This window comes from Barbus barbus (assembly GCF_936440315.1).
Source record: "Barbus barbus genome assembly, chromosome: 12".
NCBI lineage: Eukaryota > Metazoa > Chordata > Actinopteri > Cypriniformes > Cyprinidae > Barbus > Barbus barbus.
The window spans coordinates 29,245,050-29,260,068 of NC_136740.1; the positions used below are offsets into that span (position 1 = coordinate 29,245,050).

A 15,019-nucleotide genomic window follows, 5' to 3' on the forward strand; every position below is an offset into this window, starting at 1 on the left:
AAGTATTCCTCAATATAAAGGCCCACATGGCAAAATATATTACAAAATATATAAAAAATATATCGCTGATAAAATGTATTGATGATATATTAAAATATATGATTTTACAAAATGTATAAAAAATTTATATAATTTATTAGGCCCATTTGGCAAAAAAAAAAAATATATATATATATATATATATATTTTACAAAATATATTGTAAAAATGAACTCAAAATATATTGGTGATAAAATGTCTTTATGCTACTCAAATGAGATGAAATTTGTTAGTCTCTTTCGCCCTCTAGTGGCTGAATCTGGGATGTAAAACAGAGAAACTACAACTTCAGAAATGTTTCATCTTGAGTTTACATATCTTTTCATAATAAAAGTAAACTTTATAATTCACATTTAAACATTTATTTCCATATTTTTGCATATACATAACAGAAAGAGGCAGAGATCCTTCAAATGGTATCTTTAAAGCAAGAGATATTCTGTGACTCTCCCATTCATCATGGGGCTCTGAATTCAAGCACAGTGAATGTAGCAATGTTGAGAAGTAGTGCAGGTATTCTTATACTGGTAGTCTGGTCTTTATAGTTATTTGGACAGGAAAGAGTCTGCCATGATAAACTCACACACTGTAACAGACCCAGGGAAGCAGGAACCTCCCGTTTGATTCTCAGCTCATCGTAGCATCTATTAATGAACAGGCTTGAGATCCGTTCTCTGTTCATCCATTCTTCCGCCCTGGACCTTCAGCAACAAAGAAAAGAAATCTTCATCGTCCATCGGTCCTGGAGCTGCACTGCGCTGCTCCTCCAGCCGCCCCTGGGCCTAAAAAAAAATAAATCCATTAATAATAATAATAATTATATAATAAATATATTTATTATAACATTAGCCTTTTCCAATTTGACATTACTGACCAGAAATTTAATAATAATTAAATAATAAAAAATATAAATAATAATAATTAGTAGTAAGAGTAGTAGCAGTATTAAAAAGTTAATACAATAACAATAATTGTAAAAATCAAAAACATTAACCAATTTGACATTACTGGCCAGAAATTATTATAATAATTATAAACATTTTGAAATGATTGTTAATGATAATAATAATAATACATTTTAATATAATGATATATAATTATTATTATATTTATTTTAGGAATCCGAAACATTAGCCTTTGCCAATTTGACATTACTGACCAAAAATTATTATATTGATTATAAACGTTTTGTGATTTTTTAAAAAAAATTATAATTTTTTATTGTTGTTATTATTATTAAAAAGTCAACAAAATAATAAAAATAATTTTAGAAATCAAAAACTTTCGCTTTTACCAATTTGACATTACTGACCATACATTATGATATTAATCATAAACATGTTGCAATTAATAGTATTAGTAGTAATAATAATAAATATACACATTTTAAATAAAAATAAACTTTACAGATTTGATATTACTGACCAGAAATGATAAGTATTCATATATAAGTATATTAATTATGGTCTTTTTGTGCCTTTTGACAAGCAGAGTTTTAAATAAAAACAATCAAACAAACTAATTAATTAATTAAAAACAAACAAACAGTTATTTATTTAAAAAAAAAAAAAAAATCATGTTTACTGTATGTGTCTTTTTGCACATATACAGCTGTCTATGTAATATATTTGGAATGGGGTCCTCATAAGAGGATGCCCTTGGCATCAACAAGTTTGAAAACCCCTGTCTTAAGTGAAGCTAGCAAAAATAAAAGAAAAGTTTGCTGACACAAAGACAAGCATGCCATGTACAGGCCAGGACTATGTCATATGTGTGCTAAACAGCATCTCGGCAGCGCTCACTTGTGAGTTGACGATCATGTTGTAAAAGTCCTCATTGGGTGTTTGCGTGGGAACGCTCCGGGTGACCTCTGGGATCTTCCAGCTGCTCTTCCTCTGTTTGGCTTTGGGCAGCAGAGGTGGGGGGGCAGAGGGAACGTCTTGGAGTTCTGCTCGCTGGTCATCCAGTCGACGACCCTGAGAGGTCACCAACAAATCGAAGAACTCCTCCTTCTGCAGGGACGTCATGGAGGAGAACACCACTGTATGGAAAGACACGCTTCATGAGAGCCCTGTTATTGTCTGTGATTATGGTGAGGAAATGCGTTCATCTCTTCACCTCTCTGGCTGTGGCGAGGTGTGCTGGGCTCTGAGTAACATCTCCTGCGGTGCTCCAGACGGAACGAGCAGCGCTGGTCATTGAGCCGCCGGCCCTCTTGTAACGTGAACAACAGCTCACACAAAGCGTCTGGGAAATCTGGAGATATCCTGTGAACCTGAGCACATCATCATTATCATATCGAATCCTTTCACCCAAAATGACAATTCTGTCATCATTGACTCCCCCTCGTGTTGTTCCAGACCTATATGAGCTTCAAAAGAAGATATTCTGAAGAATGTTGGTAACAAACAGTTGCTGGTAGCCATTGACTTCCATAGTATTTTTTTTTTTCCATTTATGGAAGTCAATGGCCTCCGCCAACTGTTTGGTTACCAATGTACTTCAAAATGTATTTTCTTTCATGTTCAACAGAAGAAAGAAGCTCTTACAGGTTTGAAATGATGCGAGGGTGAATAAATGGTGACAGAATTTTCATTTTTAGGTGAAATATCCCTTTAATTCAAAATAGTCCATCCATAAGTGTCTGATACAGCTTAATTTCCAAACGTCAGATTGCTTCGAAAAGTAATAGTGTCTCCTTAACACAATCGGTTCCTGAAGGATAAAATCAAGGCTCTTTTCTTGATGAATAGAATTTTCACTCATAAAGAATATTACATATATATTTAAAATATTAGAATTTAGTATTTTTGTAAATTCCTTTTAAAGAAAATTTCCAAATACTTGGAAAATTAAAAATTCTGAAGAAAACAAAAAGGCTTTCTAATCCCATGACAACTAAAACGAATAATATCAGTGTCATTATGTGAAGCTTTTTTAAATAACATTAGTCCATGCCTGTTAGCGTTGAGGCTCATTTACAGTACTGTTCAAACGTTTGGAGTTATGACGGTTTTTATTTTTTAAAATTGTTATATATTAATACTTTTATTCATTAAAATAATACAATTTTGCATTAAAATAATAAAAAGTGACAGTAAAGGCATGTATAATGTTACATAAAATGTTTATTTTAAATAAATGCTGTCCTTTAGAACTTTCTATTCATCAAAGAATCCTGAAAAAAATTATTACTGTGTCCATAAAAATATGAAACTGATTTCAACATTGATAATAATGAGAAATATTTCTTGAGCAGCATTTCTGAAGAATCATATGACACTGAAGACTGGATGCTGATGCTGAAAATAAGCTTTGCGTCACAGGAATAAATTACATTTTTAAAACATATACAGATAGAAAACAGTTATTTTAAAATAAAATAATATTTCACAACATTAACAGTTTTTACTTTATAAAAACATTCAACTCCAACACCAAAGTTTTGAAAAGTAGTCTATATGCTAATATAATAAATAATGAAATAATAAAATGTTTATTTGTTATAATAAATTATTTGAATTTCTCAAATTTCCTAGCTGTAACTAACAACTATTAGCTTAAAACGAAAAACGACAAGAACTTCAAAGGTCCCGCCCACTTAGTGATTCAATAGGAAATTCATCAACACTGGAAAGAAACTGCACTTGTCAAGCTATTTCATGGTGTCTTCTTAATGCAGTATAATTATTAAACGTTACCGTTAGTTTCGCATCGTCAGGGCTGAGTCTGTCTTTGGGCCGCAGTTTTACTTCTGCTTGAGTGCTTGGTTTGTCTTGAGTCTCTGCTTGTAGTATCTTCTCTGGTCCCGCTGGTGATCGCTTATCCGTTTTCGCAATATTTTCTTCCACCTTCTCTTCTTGTTGACTTTCCAGAGTTACATTCCTCTCCTCATCTATTTCTGCCTGCATTGCTTCACTTTCACCTTTTCCTACTTGGACATTGTTGTGATCATGTGAACTTCCCTCTGTGGCTTCTCTAATGTCATCTTTTGTGTTTTCATCAGTCGTCCTAACTCTCAGTACGGTCCTTCCTCTCTCTGTGTTGTTTATCACATCCGAAGGTTCATCCCCCTCTTCGAGAATGAGAAGAGGTTCCAACTGCTTGTCCACCGAGGTTTCAACTTTGACCTCTGAGCAGTTCATCGTAGCTTCAGCTGAGCTCTCCGTGGAAGAAAATATGAGAGCCTATAAAAAAAAGCATGAAGTTAGAGATCCCTCATTTCCATATATTGAACAAGTCGAGACATTGAGAGACACTGAACAGTCATGCACGTAATCAGCATATATATCTAAAGTATGTTTATCATTTATAATGCCACTTTTTATCTAGCAATCAAAGCATAGGCTGTGGTAGAACATGACATATGGCAACTAATCTTAGATCAAACTTTTTCAGCACGCAACATAGTTATTGTAATATAGTTATAACATGTACTTATTTCGACTCCGATTTAGATAGCGGGTGACATTTTACGGCCCTGCTTACCTTCACAACCTTAGACGAGTTAAAATGAGGTCCTCTCAGCGGAATGTCAAGTAAAGCCCACATGCATCTCACCTCCGTGTACGAACACGCATTAACTCCCACATTTCTCAGCTAAACTTTGAGTGTTTCTCACAAACGAATCTGAAAAGAGCTAAAAGCTGACACGATGCATCGACAACTTCACTGTTTCACAGTCTGCTTGCTCTGTCTCTCTTCCTGTTCCTCTCTTATGGCCCTGATCCACCCCTATTTATTTGGCCCGTTTCAGTTTAACTAGTGGAATAGGTTCACGTATAGAAATGCACTATAGAAGTGCTTGATGCAGTATGTCCCATTTAAACCCACTTTCATTCAAATTCTAAGCTATTTTATAATCATACGTAAGGGAAATGTGTGCTGATGCTCAACAGTTCTGAAAGTGTTGCATGTTGAAACTGGCGGCCTGTTTGTTTAACGCAGTCTGTGGTTTTGCAGGTTTCCTGTTGACTACCAGCAAAACGAGAAGTTAGACTTGGTGATATAGTGTAAGACTTGAGCACAGAGGAGAAGATGACTGAGTGTCTAGAATTTAAATTAAGGTACTTGACATTCATGTGCCATTTAGCACCAAGAAACATGTCCTGTTTCTCCCCCGGTTGATTACACTGCAGACCTAAGCCTCCAGGCTGTGATATGATGACATGTAAACTATGCACTTACAGAAAGGAATTTTGTATAGGTTGAGCAACTCATAATTTATCATGAAATATCATGAAAATGGTCAAGAACATGACCAGAGTTCACATTTTACCCTTAAAACAAACAAACAAATAAATAAGAAAAATAATAAACTTTTATTTATATTATCTTAATTATAATTAAGACAGTTTCTACTATTTCCATCTAAATCATCTGGATGTTTTATTTTTTTGAATACGTTTTTAATTCCACTTAGCTATAATTCATAATATATCATAATTTTTCTTCTTTAAATTTGCATAAATTAAAGCATAATCACATTTACATTTCCTTTTAATGTATTTTGCTATGAAATGCAACCTGAGCATGTTCCTGTGAGATTTATTTACAAAAACCCTGAACTTCTACATATTTGTGCATTTAAACTACACTTTCCTGGACGCATAAATCCACGTTTCATGGACTTGGTTAGATGAGGTGTCATTTAATTTAATCTCTGTGTGTTTTCATACTGTTTTTCACCCATGCAAAATGTACTCATATCTTGACTTTTGCATTTGCAGAACGTCTATTTCCATGCAAGGGCACGTTTTTATGTGTCAATCGCTAGGGGACTCCAGTGTGGTGATGCATGGACACATACTCACTCACAGTCACACACACACACACACTCATCTAGATTAATGTGTACTGCTCAGGATGTTGCAGCCGCAGCAGCCCATCACAGGCAACGGGCCCAGCGCAAGCCGCGGTCTCGGGTTGAACATCCACCCGGGAATGCATCCCCTTAACCCGGTGCACCCGCCTTCTCAACACCGCCCCGACAGAGACCCCGCGGGCCTCGAAGGCACCGAAAATGGACACGACAACCGCCGAGACATTGGAGATATCCTGCACCAGATCATGACGATTACTGACCAAAGTTTAGACGAAGCTCAAGCAAAGTGAGTTATTTAAAACTATTTCTTTGAAAACTTACAAGTTTAGCATCGAGCTAACGATCGCGTGCGACAAGGGTATGCTAAACATAGTATAATCTATCATCTAACCTTTTTAATGACACCATTTCGTCTTTAATCCGCTTAAATACACCTTTATTTCATTTAAAAAGGCCTAAAATGTTAAAAGAATTATTAGAATGTGTGCTGAAGTTCACGGACTTGACGTTAGCTGCTATTGTTTACGTTTTTCTTGACTTCAAACAAACTCTTTTTCGTAAATTATGCAATATATACGTAGCAAAATAGCGATTCGCTATTAAATGTAAGTTACATACATATATGTATTTTTTATTTATCTTATTACAGGAGTAACTTTATTTTTATTCATGTCACAAAAACACAAATCACTGCCTGAAGCTAAGGTGAAAGGCTAATGTGTCAGGAGAATCGAAATGGGAAATAATATATATAAATATATATATATCCCATGTATATATAAAGGGAGGATGTGACATATTATATTTTCACCTTATCCTTTATATATTTACCGCGAGTCTTGCTGTCACTGTTATATCGGAAGCATGCTAATGTTGGCTAACTGACTTTTGTTTGTTGTTTTGTGACAGAAAACACGCTTTAAACTGTCATCGGATGAAACCGGCTTTATTTAGTGTCCTGTGCGAAATTAAAGAGAAAACTGGTAAGTAATGCATTTCGTTTTCTAAGTGGTAAATATCATAACTGCAACTTTATAATTGGTTTAAAAGTTGTCATTGGATTCGGCACAGGCGCCATGTTCTGCAAGAACAAAGCCAGAGAGAGCACACTTCATAAAATACAATAATTGCATTATTTTTTCCTTAATAATCATTTATGTTTTATTCTAGTTCATGCATCTATTCTCAAACCCTGCCGTTTGCATGATTTGAATGCTAAAACAGCACTTTTTACTCAACAATAGCATGATTATGGGGTTGACCAGGTTTTAAAAATTGAAGTTGCTCTCGTATCTTATACCAAAAAAGCAGTCTCAGAGCAATAAGCACACCAATAACAAATGGTTTCTGGTTTGTCTAAAGACCACATTTGCAGTTCCTGAGTACCAAATGAAAATTTATCTCAGCACTGTTTTAGCGATATTATTATCTTTTTGCATGTGATACCACATTTGCATGCATTAGGATATCAGTACAACAATAAAGTCATAATTGGCTTGTATGAGAAGCTAAATAACTCTCCAGTATATCAACACAAACATTTTTATTTGCATGCAGCATCCTATTGTTTGCATGCAAGAATTGAACTATTATTAATTGCATTAAAAAAATGGCTTAGGTAGTCCCATAAGAGGACTGAAATGTTTACTGTGATGGTTAGTAATTAAATGGCGTGGTGCCTAATGGAGTCGTTTAATTTCCGTGGTTTGGCACGCTCCCTTACAGCCCGTGCTGTGTGCCATTAATCATACAGTACTGCCCTGCACTAGTCACTGTTTATTGCACAGTGCTGTCTTGAAACATTTTGTAAAGTATATAAATAAAAATGTAATCTCTCCTAATCGGACTATGTGTAATAGAATAAAGCAGTACTTGGGGTAGCTGCAATGTTAAGCAGTGATGACACAGGAACTGTCAAAATGAGTCCTGCTTAATGTTTTGCCCTTGACTGAAGCACTTAACCTTGTCTTTCTCCAGGGAATAAATTAAAATTAATTCAATATTCATATTTATCTTGTAGGTCATTGACTGCCATTACAGTATCAGACATATTGGATTGTACTATTTCTACTCCTCTGAGAAAATTGATTAAATAAATGAACCCAAATTTAGTTTTAAGAAAAATGGGTATAAAATTGAATATCTTATTTACTCTCTGCTTTAAAGTTTAACAGCTCAAAAATAGTTTACAGCACGAACATAGACTAATAATTTGGCATCACCTTCAAATAAACAGTCATTACAGTACAGTTGTATAATTATATATTTTTATTATATATCTATTAATGTGTTTTATTTTTATGCATATTATTCACATGCACAATTTCTTACATTTGAAGTACTAATACCAGTGTTGCACAATTAGGCATCTGCATTATTAAAATTAAACATAATATGGTGAATATTAAAGGGGTAATTTTTATTTTTGAATCATGATACATGACTAGAGGAAAAGGGCTGTGATGAAGAAAAAAAAAAACATGGAAACACTTCATTACCCATAATGCACTGGGTTCGATCAGACTACCCTTGAGCAGTGATACAAAAATGCGAAAGTACAATCGGTAGTTTTCATAAAAGTTGTAATACAGCAGACCTTTGCTGACAAATAAATAGATTTTTATTTTTTGGTGCAGGCATAGTTTTCATGTGACGTTCATAGGAACGCCCACCTGGCGGGCAAACGAAGCTTTGCTCCGCTGACCGCCAGCTATTTTTACGCAGATTGCATCAAGTAATAATGTAGTAAAATGCAGATATTAAAAGGCGAGATTAAGTGGACACCTTATTGATGATGTATATTTTGTACAGGCAAGAGGATGAAGCCAGAATATAAACGCAATGTGCAAAGTTTCACATTAAATAGCTTCCCGTAGAAAACCATTAGAAGGACTGTTAAGCGGACTGCGTTCATATTCCAGCCTCATCTGCTTGCCTGTGTAAACTATGCATCATTAATGTGGTGAATACTGAATTTGATCTTTTAATATTACTGTTTTAAATATATTAAGGCACTTTAAGTGTTTTTACAACGTTTTGTCACACTGTTTATGATTGAAATATTGCTTAATATGGATTGCATATGGCCAAAACTTGCATTTTGTTCAGAAATAGCTTTGTTTTATTCTTTTGAGAGGTGATCTAAATATTTGCGGCTGTGAAACATGAAAAATCGACACGCTTGTGCAGCAGTTCTATGGACGTTTTGCCCTACAAGTCTTCGAGCCGGTCACGTGACTGAAAACTATCTATACACAATGATCGTTTACTTAAACTACCAACATTGCAACAATGCAAAGCTGAAAATCAGTGAATGGATGAATCCTTTAATGAATAAATGTCTTATTTGCAGGTCTTTCCATTAGAAATGCTCAGGAGGAGGAGCCTTCAGACCCACAGCTCGTGCGATTAGACAACATGCTGCTGGCCGAAGGTGTGGCCGGTCCAGAGAAGGGGGGCGGAGCTGCCGCCGCGGTCTCTGCCGCAACAAGCTCTGGCGGGATGTCACCTGACAGCTCACTGGAGCACTCTGACTATAAAAGCAAGTTGAGCCAAATTCGGAACATTTACCACACAGAGCTGGAAAAATACGAGCAGGTACATGACGCTGCCATTATGCTGGGTAGCCATACCCACAGCAAAATCTCATTGGTCCAGAATCCTGCATCACAATAATAGAGTGCAGCAGTGCACACCCACTTTTTTTTTAGCAGCTTTCTTTCAGCAAGTATTTTTCTCATTCATGTTTTCACATAAAAAAAGTTTGTTAAAAAAAAAAAAAAAAAAAAGTGAACCAATCAACCAGCTGCAAGGCGAATCACAACATTGTGATTATTTGAAATGTTGATTTTAAGTATTTGAAAACTGGCCAAAAGACAAGATTAACAACTTTAATGAGGAAAAGAACTATTGTTTATTAAATATAAAGAAACTATAAATTTTATTGCAAAATAAGTCTATTGTGCATACAAATATTGATGTAGTTTCAGATCATAGGAAGACTTATTTTTCTGCAGAATCATGGGTAATATAGTTTTTCATCAGGAATTCCACATTTGAACATGATTATATAAAAAATACGCTGAATCAACAAAAGCATTGATTAATAATCTCATAGATCACAGTAGGTCTCGCTTTATAAGTTATTGTTCAAAATCAGTTGTTTTATGGAGAAAATGAATGAGATTCTTACTTCTGGAACCTGACTGTTGCACTCTATTGAGTTTGAAATACATCTTGATCTGTTGTTTACACAGCATTTGTCTTTGAGTGGGGACAAAATTGTATGTCTGACATAGGAAGACACAGGTTTTGAGTGTCCTCAGACAGAAAGGAGCTGATTTCTAACCTCATTGCTGTTTCCAGGCCTGCAGTGAGTTCACAACCCATGTTATGAACCTGCTGAGGGAGCAGTCTCGCACCCGGCCCGTGTCTCCGCGTGAGATCGAGCGCATGGTGGCCATCATCCACCGCAAGTTCAGCTCCATTCAGACACAGCTCAAACAGAGCACCTGTGAAGCGGTCATGATACTGCGCTCACGCTTTCTGGATGCCAGGTGGGATTTGTGATGTTACATTTTAGCTTTTAGTGCTTTTTTGTTTTCCTATACAAATATCTAAACATAATCAGGATGCATTTACTCAACAAGTCTTGAAAGACTGAGCAACTTTAAGTGAGTTCATGCTTAAAACAAGAACAAACATCCGTCAATGGGGAATGAAAACTTGTTTTTCCCTTTTAATGAAATCGATTTTTCTGAGCCCATCGGCATATATTTGATCATGTTTTAGTCATTTTGATCAGTTTCACAGAAAACAAGACTTCTTATCTTGTCATTTTTCTTCTCAGTTAAATGTATCTTGATTTAAGAATCATTTGAGAGAACATACATATAGTATTCCCTACAAGTTACTCCTTCATTTTCTTTACTTTGTCTTAAAAAGGTCTTTAAAAGTCTCAAATTTATCTGCAGAAACCCTGTTTGTTCTTCATGCAGATGTTGATTTCAGATTTTGCATTTTTTTTGACTATGACATTTTCTTGCTTTGTCAGGCGTAAACGGCGTAACTTTAGTAAACAGGCCACAGAGGTCCTGAACGAGTATTTCTATTCACATCTCTCAAACCCTTACCCGAGCGAGGAGGCCAAAGAGGAGCTGGCCAAGCAGTGCGGAATCACTATGTCTCAGGTACGAGCTCTTCTACCAGATCTATTTTCTCTATTTAATAGGCTTGTTTTCTTTTGAGCGTTTGAAAGGAGCCTGGCTCTCAGTCCACTATGGGAGCGTCCGGCCGTCAGAGACGGATCAGTTTCATTCTGGCTCTGAAATCGTGACAGGTGTGCAACTGGTTTGGCAACAAGAGGATTCGCTATAAGAAGAACATTGGGAAGTTCCAGGAAGAGGCCAATCTGTATGCCATGAAGACGGCCTTGGGGGCGACACAGAGCGAGGATTCACCCCACACTCCAAACTCTACTGGTTAGTTCAAGTCTTTAGCTCTAACAGGGCATTTTCACTCTAGTTTTTGAGATTTGAAATAGTCCTGAGCGATATATTTAATACATATTAAGAAACAGCAACATTTATCTACATGTAGCTTACTGCAGCAGAGTTTTGAATTGAATCATTGAGATGAATCATTGATATTTCAATCACAAAGTGATTAAATATGTTTGAAAGCAATAACTATATATTTAGATGTTTAACAATATATAATACAATGTTATAAATATATTACTGTTCAAAAGTTTAGGGTCTGTACATAATTGTAAATTGTGTGCATTTATGAAAAACTTAAATGTTATTACAATTTCAAATAACTGTTTTCTATTTGAATATATTTTAAAATGTAATTCATTCCTGTTATGCAAAGCTGTCACACGATCCTTCAGAAATTATTCTAATATGCTGTTTTGCTGCTCAAGCTTTTTTCAGAATTCTTTAAGTTAAGTCTAGCATTTATTTAAAAGATAAATCTTTTCTATGCTTATAAATGTCTTTACTGTCACTTTTGATCAATTTATTGCATCCTTGCATCAAACTTTTGAACAGTAGTGTATATTGTGGCGGGAGGAGCAAACGACAGACACAGTGGGCGTGGCGTCAAGCCTTGGAGAGGTTTTTATTAAACAATAATAAGGGAAAATAAAGTGTCCAAGGGGAAAAGTGTCCAAAATAAACAGGGATCTGGTGTCCTCGTTGTGCTGCGGGGCTTGTGAAGGAGGGTAGTGTTCATCAGGGAAGGGTCCAGGTAAGGGGCGGAGTCCGGTGGCCGCACGCGCTCCCCTCTCGGGGCCGGGAGCGAGTGGCGGCGGCGTCTCTTGTGCGGCTTCGTCCATCTCCTATGGTCCCGGCGCTTCTGAGGGACTCGACGGCCCGGCATCCTGGCCCGTCAGCCGCCTAACAGGTGCGGCAGTCCTCCTCGACGCTCCCTTCCTGGACCCACGAGGACACCAGCGTGCATGCACGGGGAAGAGACCGGTCTCTCGAGGAGAGGCGCGTTCGGCATTTAACGGAACAAAGACCACAATGTTTAATCACTTTCTGTTAGGATCTATTGTTAATTGCATAATGTTAATTGAAACTATAACAGTAAAATGTATGTATATGTTTATTTCTTCACATAGAAATGCTCTTTATACTGCTGGTACCACAGTGCAAAATCCTTCTTAATTAATAATTAAATTCATTCAAATTGATATAAAATTGTAGTACTAGTAAAAGACATTTGGGAGGTTTTTCATACATGACTGAGTCTCGTACCTCTCATTCTTCCAGGCTCGGGATCGTTCTCGCTGTCAGGGTCAGCTGACTGCTTCCTAGGAGTTCCTCCAATGAACGGAGAGCAGCCTCCCTATCACATGGGGGCTCAGGTACGACTCTCCCGAACTCAGTCAGCATTCAGCTGCATGGCATCATCTCTGTGCATGTGTTTGGATCTCACTGGTTCAGAGAGGCAACGGTGTGGTTTTGTGTGTTTGCTTTGCCGTGCAGCTCTGCCTAAATGTCCTTTTCCTCTCTCTCTCTGGTAGGACGCTCAATCACGCTTCTCAGAAAGACTCTATAGTACCAGAGAGAGCCGGGTGAGGAGCTCATCACATGCATGCTCTTGTCTGCCGTCTATCAGTCTCGCTTTTTAAGTGACTTCACTGTGATGGTCTTTACTCAGTTATGCAGTTTTGCAAGGATTCACATTGATTTGAATTAAGGCCTATTCATATCAAGAGTGACGTGTGAAGTGTTACATGACTTTTTCATGAGAAACATTCACACATTTGAACAAAGGTGAATAGCACATACGTGGTCATTTACATAAATGAAAATTATCTCACAATTAAATCAGATTTCACCTGCTTTAAATAAGTGTAAAATAGCAATATATTGGTATAATGATAATATATTAGTAATAAAAATATAGTCTGGTATAAATGTTGAAATGATTATTATTATTATCTAACAGTATATTTCACTTGCATTAAATGAGTAAATTTTCTCCCTCATGTTGATCCAAACTTTAACTTTAAGCCGGATCATTGTAAATAACATCTTCAGTATAAGTGGTAGTTTTTTTCACTCACTGTGAATAGGCCTTAAATTCTGGCATGTATGCTAGCATCATGTTTATAGATTTCTGTACAGGACGACTTCTGTTTTTCTGGTTTTAACAGCAGTTTTCTGTGTCTGCAGACTAATGGGAACTGGCAGGAGCAGAACACGCCACCCTCCGCCACTTCACCCGGCAGCGATCACTCCGACAACTCGGACTGATGAGCTCCTTCCGCTGGCGTCCCGCTCCGATACCGGAGGACACACGGAATGACGAAAGAATGGTCACTCTTCTACCCAAATGCAGTTTTAGTTTTTCGCATTTATTTTGTTTTTAGAAGCTTATTATCAGACTTGACATTGAGCCTCATTCATGAAACACGAGCAGAGATTTTCCATTCATAAAGCTGTTCTTATGACAATTGTCGTATTCCATTCAATACGGTAATTTACATAAGAATGGGCCTCATTCATGAAGCATGAAATAAATTGTTCATAAAATTGTAATTTTTTACATTCAGTTCAGTGCGAGCAGAACAGATTTCTGTCATAATATTTCACACATATATATATATTTTATGTGTGTGTAAAGCTAATTTACATACAATTTTGTTACAGTTTATGCATATGCATACATATGTGCGTGCGTATGTATGTACAGTATATACATATACACACAATTTATGCATTTGTTGAGCTTTTGTTTCATGAATAAGGCCCTTTTCTCCATTCGGATGAATGAGTGTGTTTGTGTGAGAGAGACTACTTGGATGAGTTCATGGCGTTTAGTTGCCGTCATGTATTTTATTTTAGTTTTATTTTCACTTTTCCACTACATTACAACTTCCACTATTTGTTACTGCAATATCTGGGTGTTGAAAGGGGAACTTTTTAACTGCATTAAGACTGCTTTCATTATAGTTATTATATTATTGTTATCACTGCTCTATATTGTTTATTCAAAGCTCACATATAATTGGCTTAGATGAAGGGGGAAATAGAGAAAAATCCAAAGATTGTTTGTTTTGTTTTTTTGTGTGTGTGTGTTTCTCTTTTTTACTGGGTTTGTGTATGTATCGGTTATATGAATGAGGTGTGTTTGCTGTCTTAATTTACCGTTTGAATGAGTATATCAGCAGTGCTGTCTTTTCTCTGTACAGTGAAACACCTGTATTCTCTACCTCTTTTACAATAAAGACTGTCTGTGTACACATTCATCATTTGCGCTCAAATGTAGTTTTTTTTTTCAAGCAGATTATACATTTTACCTTTATTTTTAACACTGAAAAATGTTTACTTAATATGGCACTTGCAGCCCATTTTACTTTAGTAATCTGATTAATTTCCCAGTGAAATGTTATTTGTTAATATTTCGCTAGACTATATTTTAAGTCAGATTCTATAAAAGCGAGAAAATTTGGTTACGACACCATTGTGCAATATACACCGGAATCTGGATGTTTCTTGAATCTTCATCTCATGTGAGTGTACATCTTTTTAAATATATTTACAATTCTTTTTGTTTGTTTGTTTGTGGAAAACAGTAATGGACATTTTATGAACACCCTCCTCAACTAAAATGGAGAGCAGATTAGACTGCTAGAAAATG

At 36.1% G+C, this 15,019-nt stretch overlaps 2 protein-coding genes across 3 annotated transcripts; one reads left to right on the plus strand and one right to left on the minus strand.

The window, feature by feature from the left end:
• Positions 1 to 225: 225 nt before the first annotated feature.
• LOC306878410 (uncharacterized protein) lies at positions 226 to 4,989 on the minus strand. Its single transcript, XM_079430758.1, has 5 exons — positions 4,528 to 4,989; positions 3,741 to 4,226; positions 2,158 to 2,314; positions 1,842 to 2,080; positions 226 to 821 (listed from the first exon to the last, which is right to left on the minus strand). Exons 1-5 carry the CDS (start codon positions 4,588 to 4,590, stop codon positions 687 to 689), a joined length of 1,080 nt encoding a protein of 359 aa, XP_079286884.1. The 5' UTR covers positions 4,591 to 4,989; the 3' UTR covers positions 226 to 686.
• Positions 4,990 to 5,740: 751 nt separating this feature from the next.
• On the plus strand, positions 5,741 to 14,627 carry LOC306878438 (pre-B-cell leukemia transcription factor 1-like). 2 transcript variants are annotated; one of them, XM_079430793.1, is made up of 9 exons: positions 5,741 to 6,149; positions 6,773 to 6,846; positions 9,216 to 9,460; positions 10,229 to 10,419; positions 10,917 to 11,052; positions 11,202 to 11,343; positions 12,643 to 12,737; positions 12,897 to 12,947; positions 13,552 to 14,627. In XM_079430793.1, exons 1-9 carry the CDS (start codon positions 5,905 to 5,907, stop codon positions 13,630 to 13,632), a joined length of 1,260 nt encoding a protein of 419 aa, XP_079286919.1. In that variant the 5' UTR covers positions 5,741 to 5,904; the 3' UTR covers positions 13,633 to 14,627. The 2 variants fall into 2 exon arrangements, with proteins under 2 accessions (XP_079286919.1, XP_079286920.1); XM_079430794.1 differs by lacking the exon at positions 12,897 to 12,947 and having other exon boundaries at positions 5,824 to 6,149.
• Positions 14,628 to 15,019: the final 392 nt, after the last annotated feature.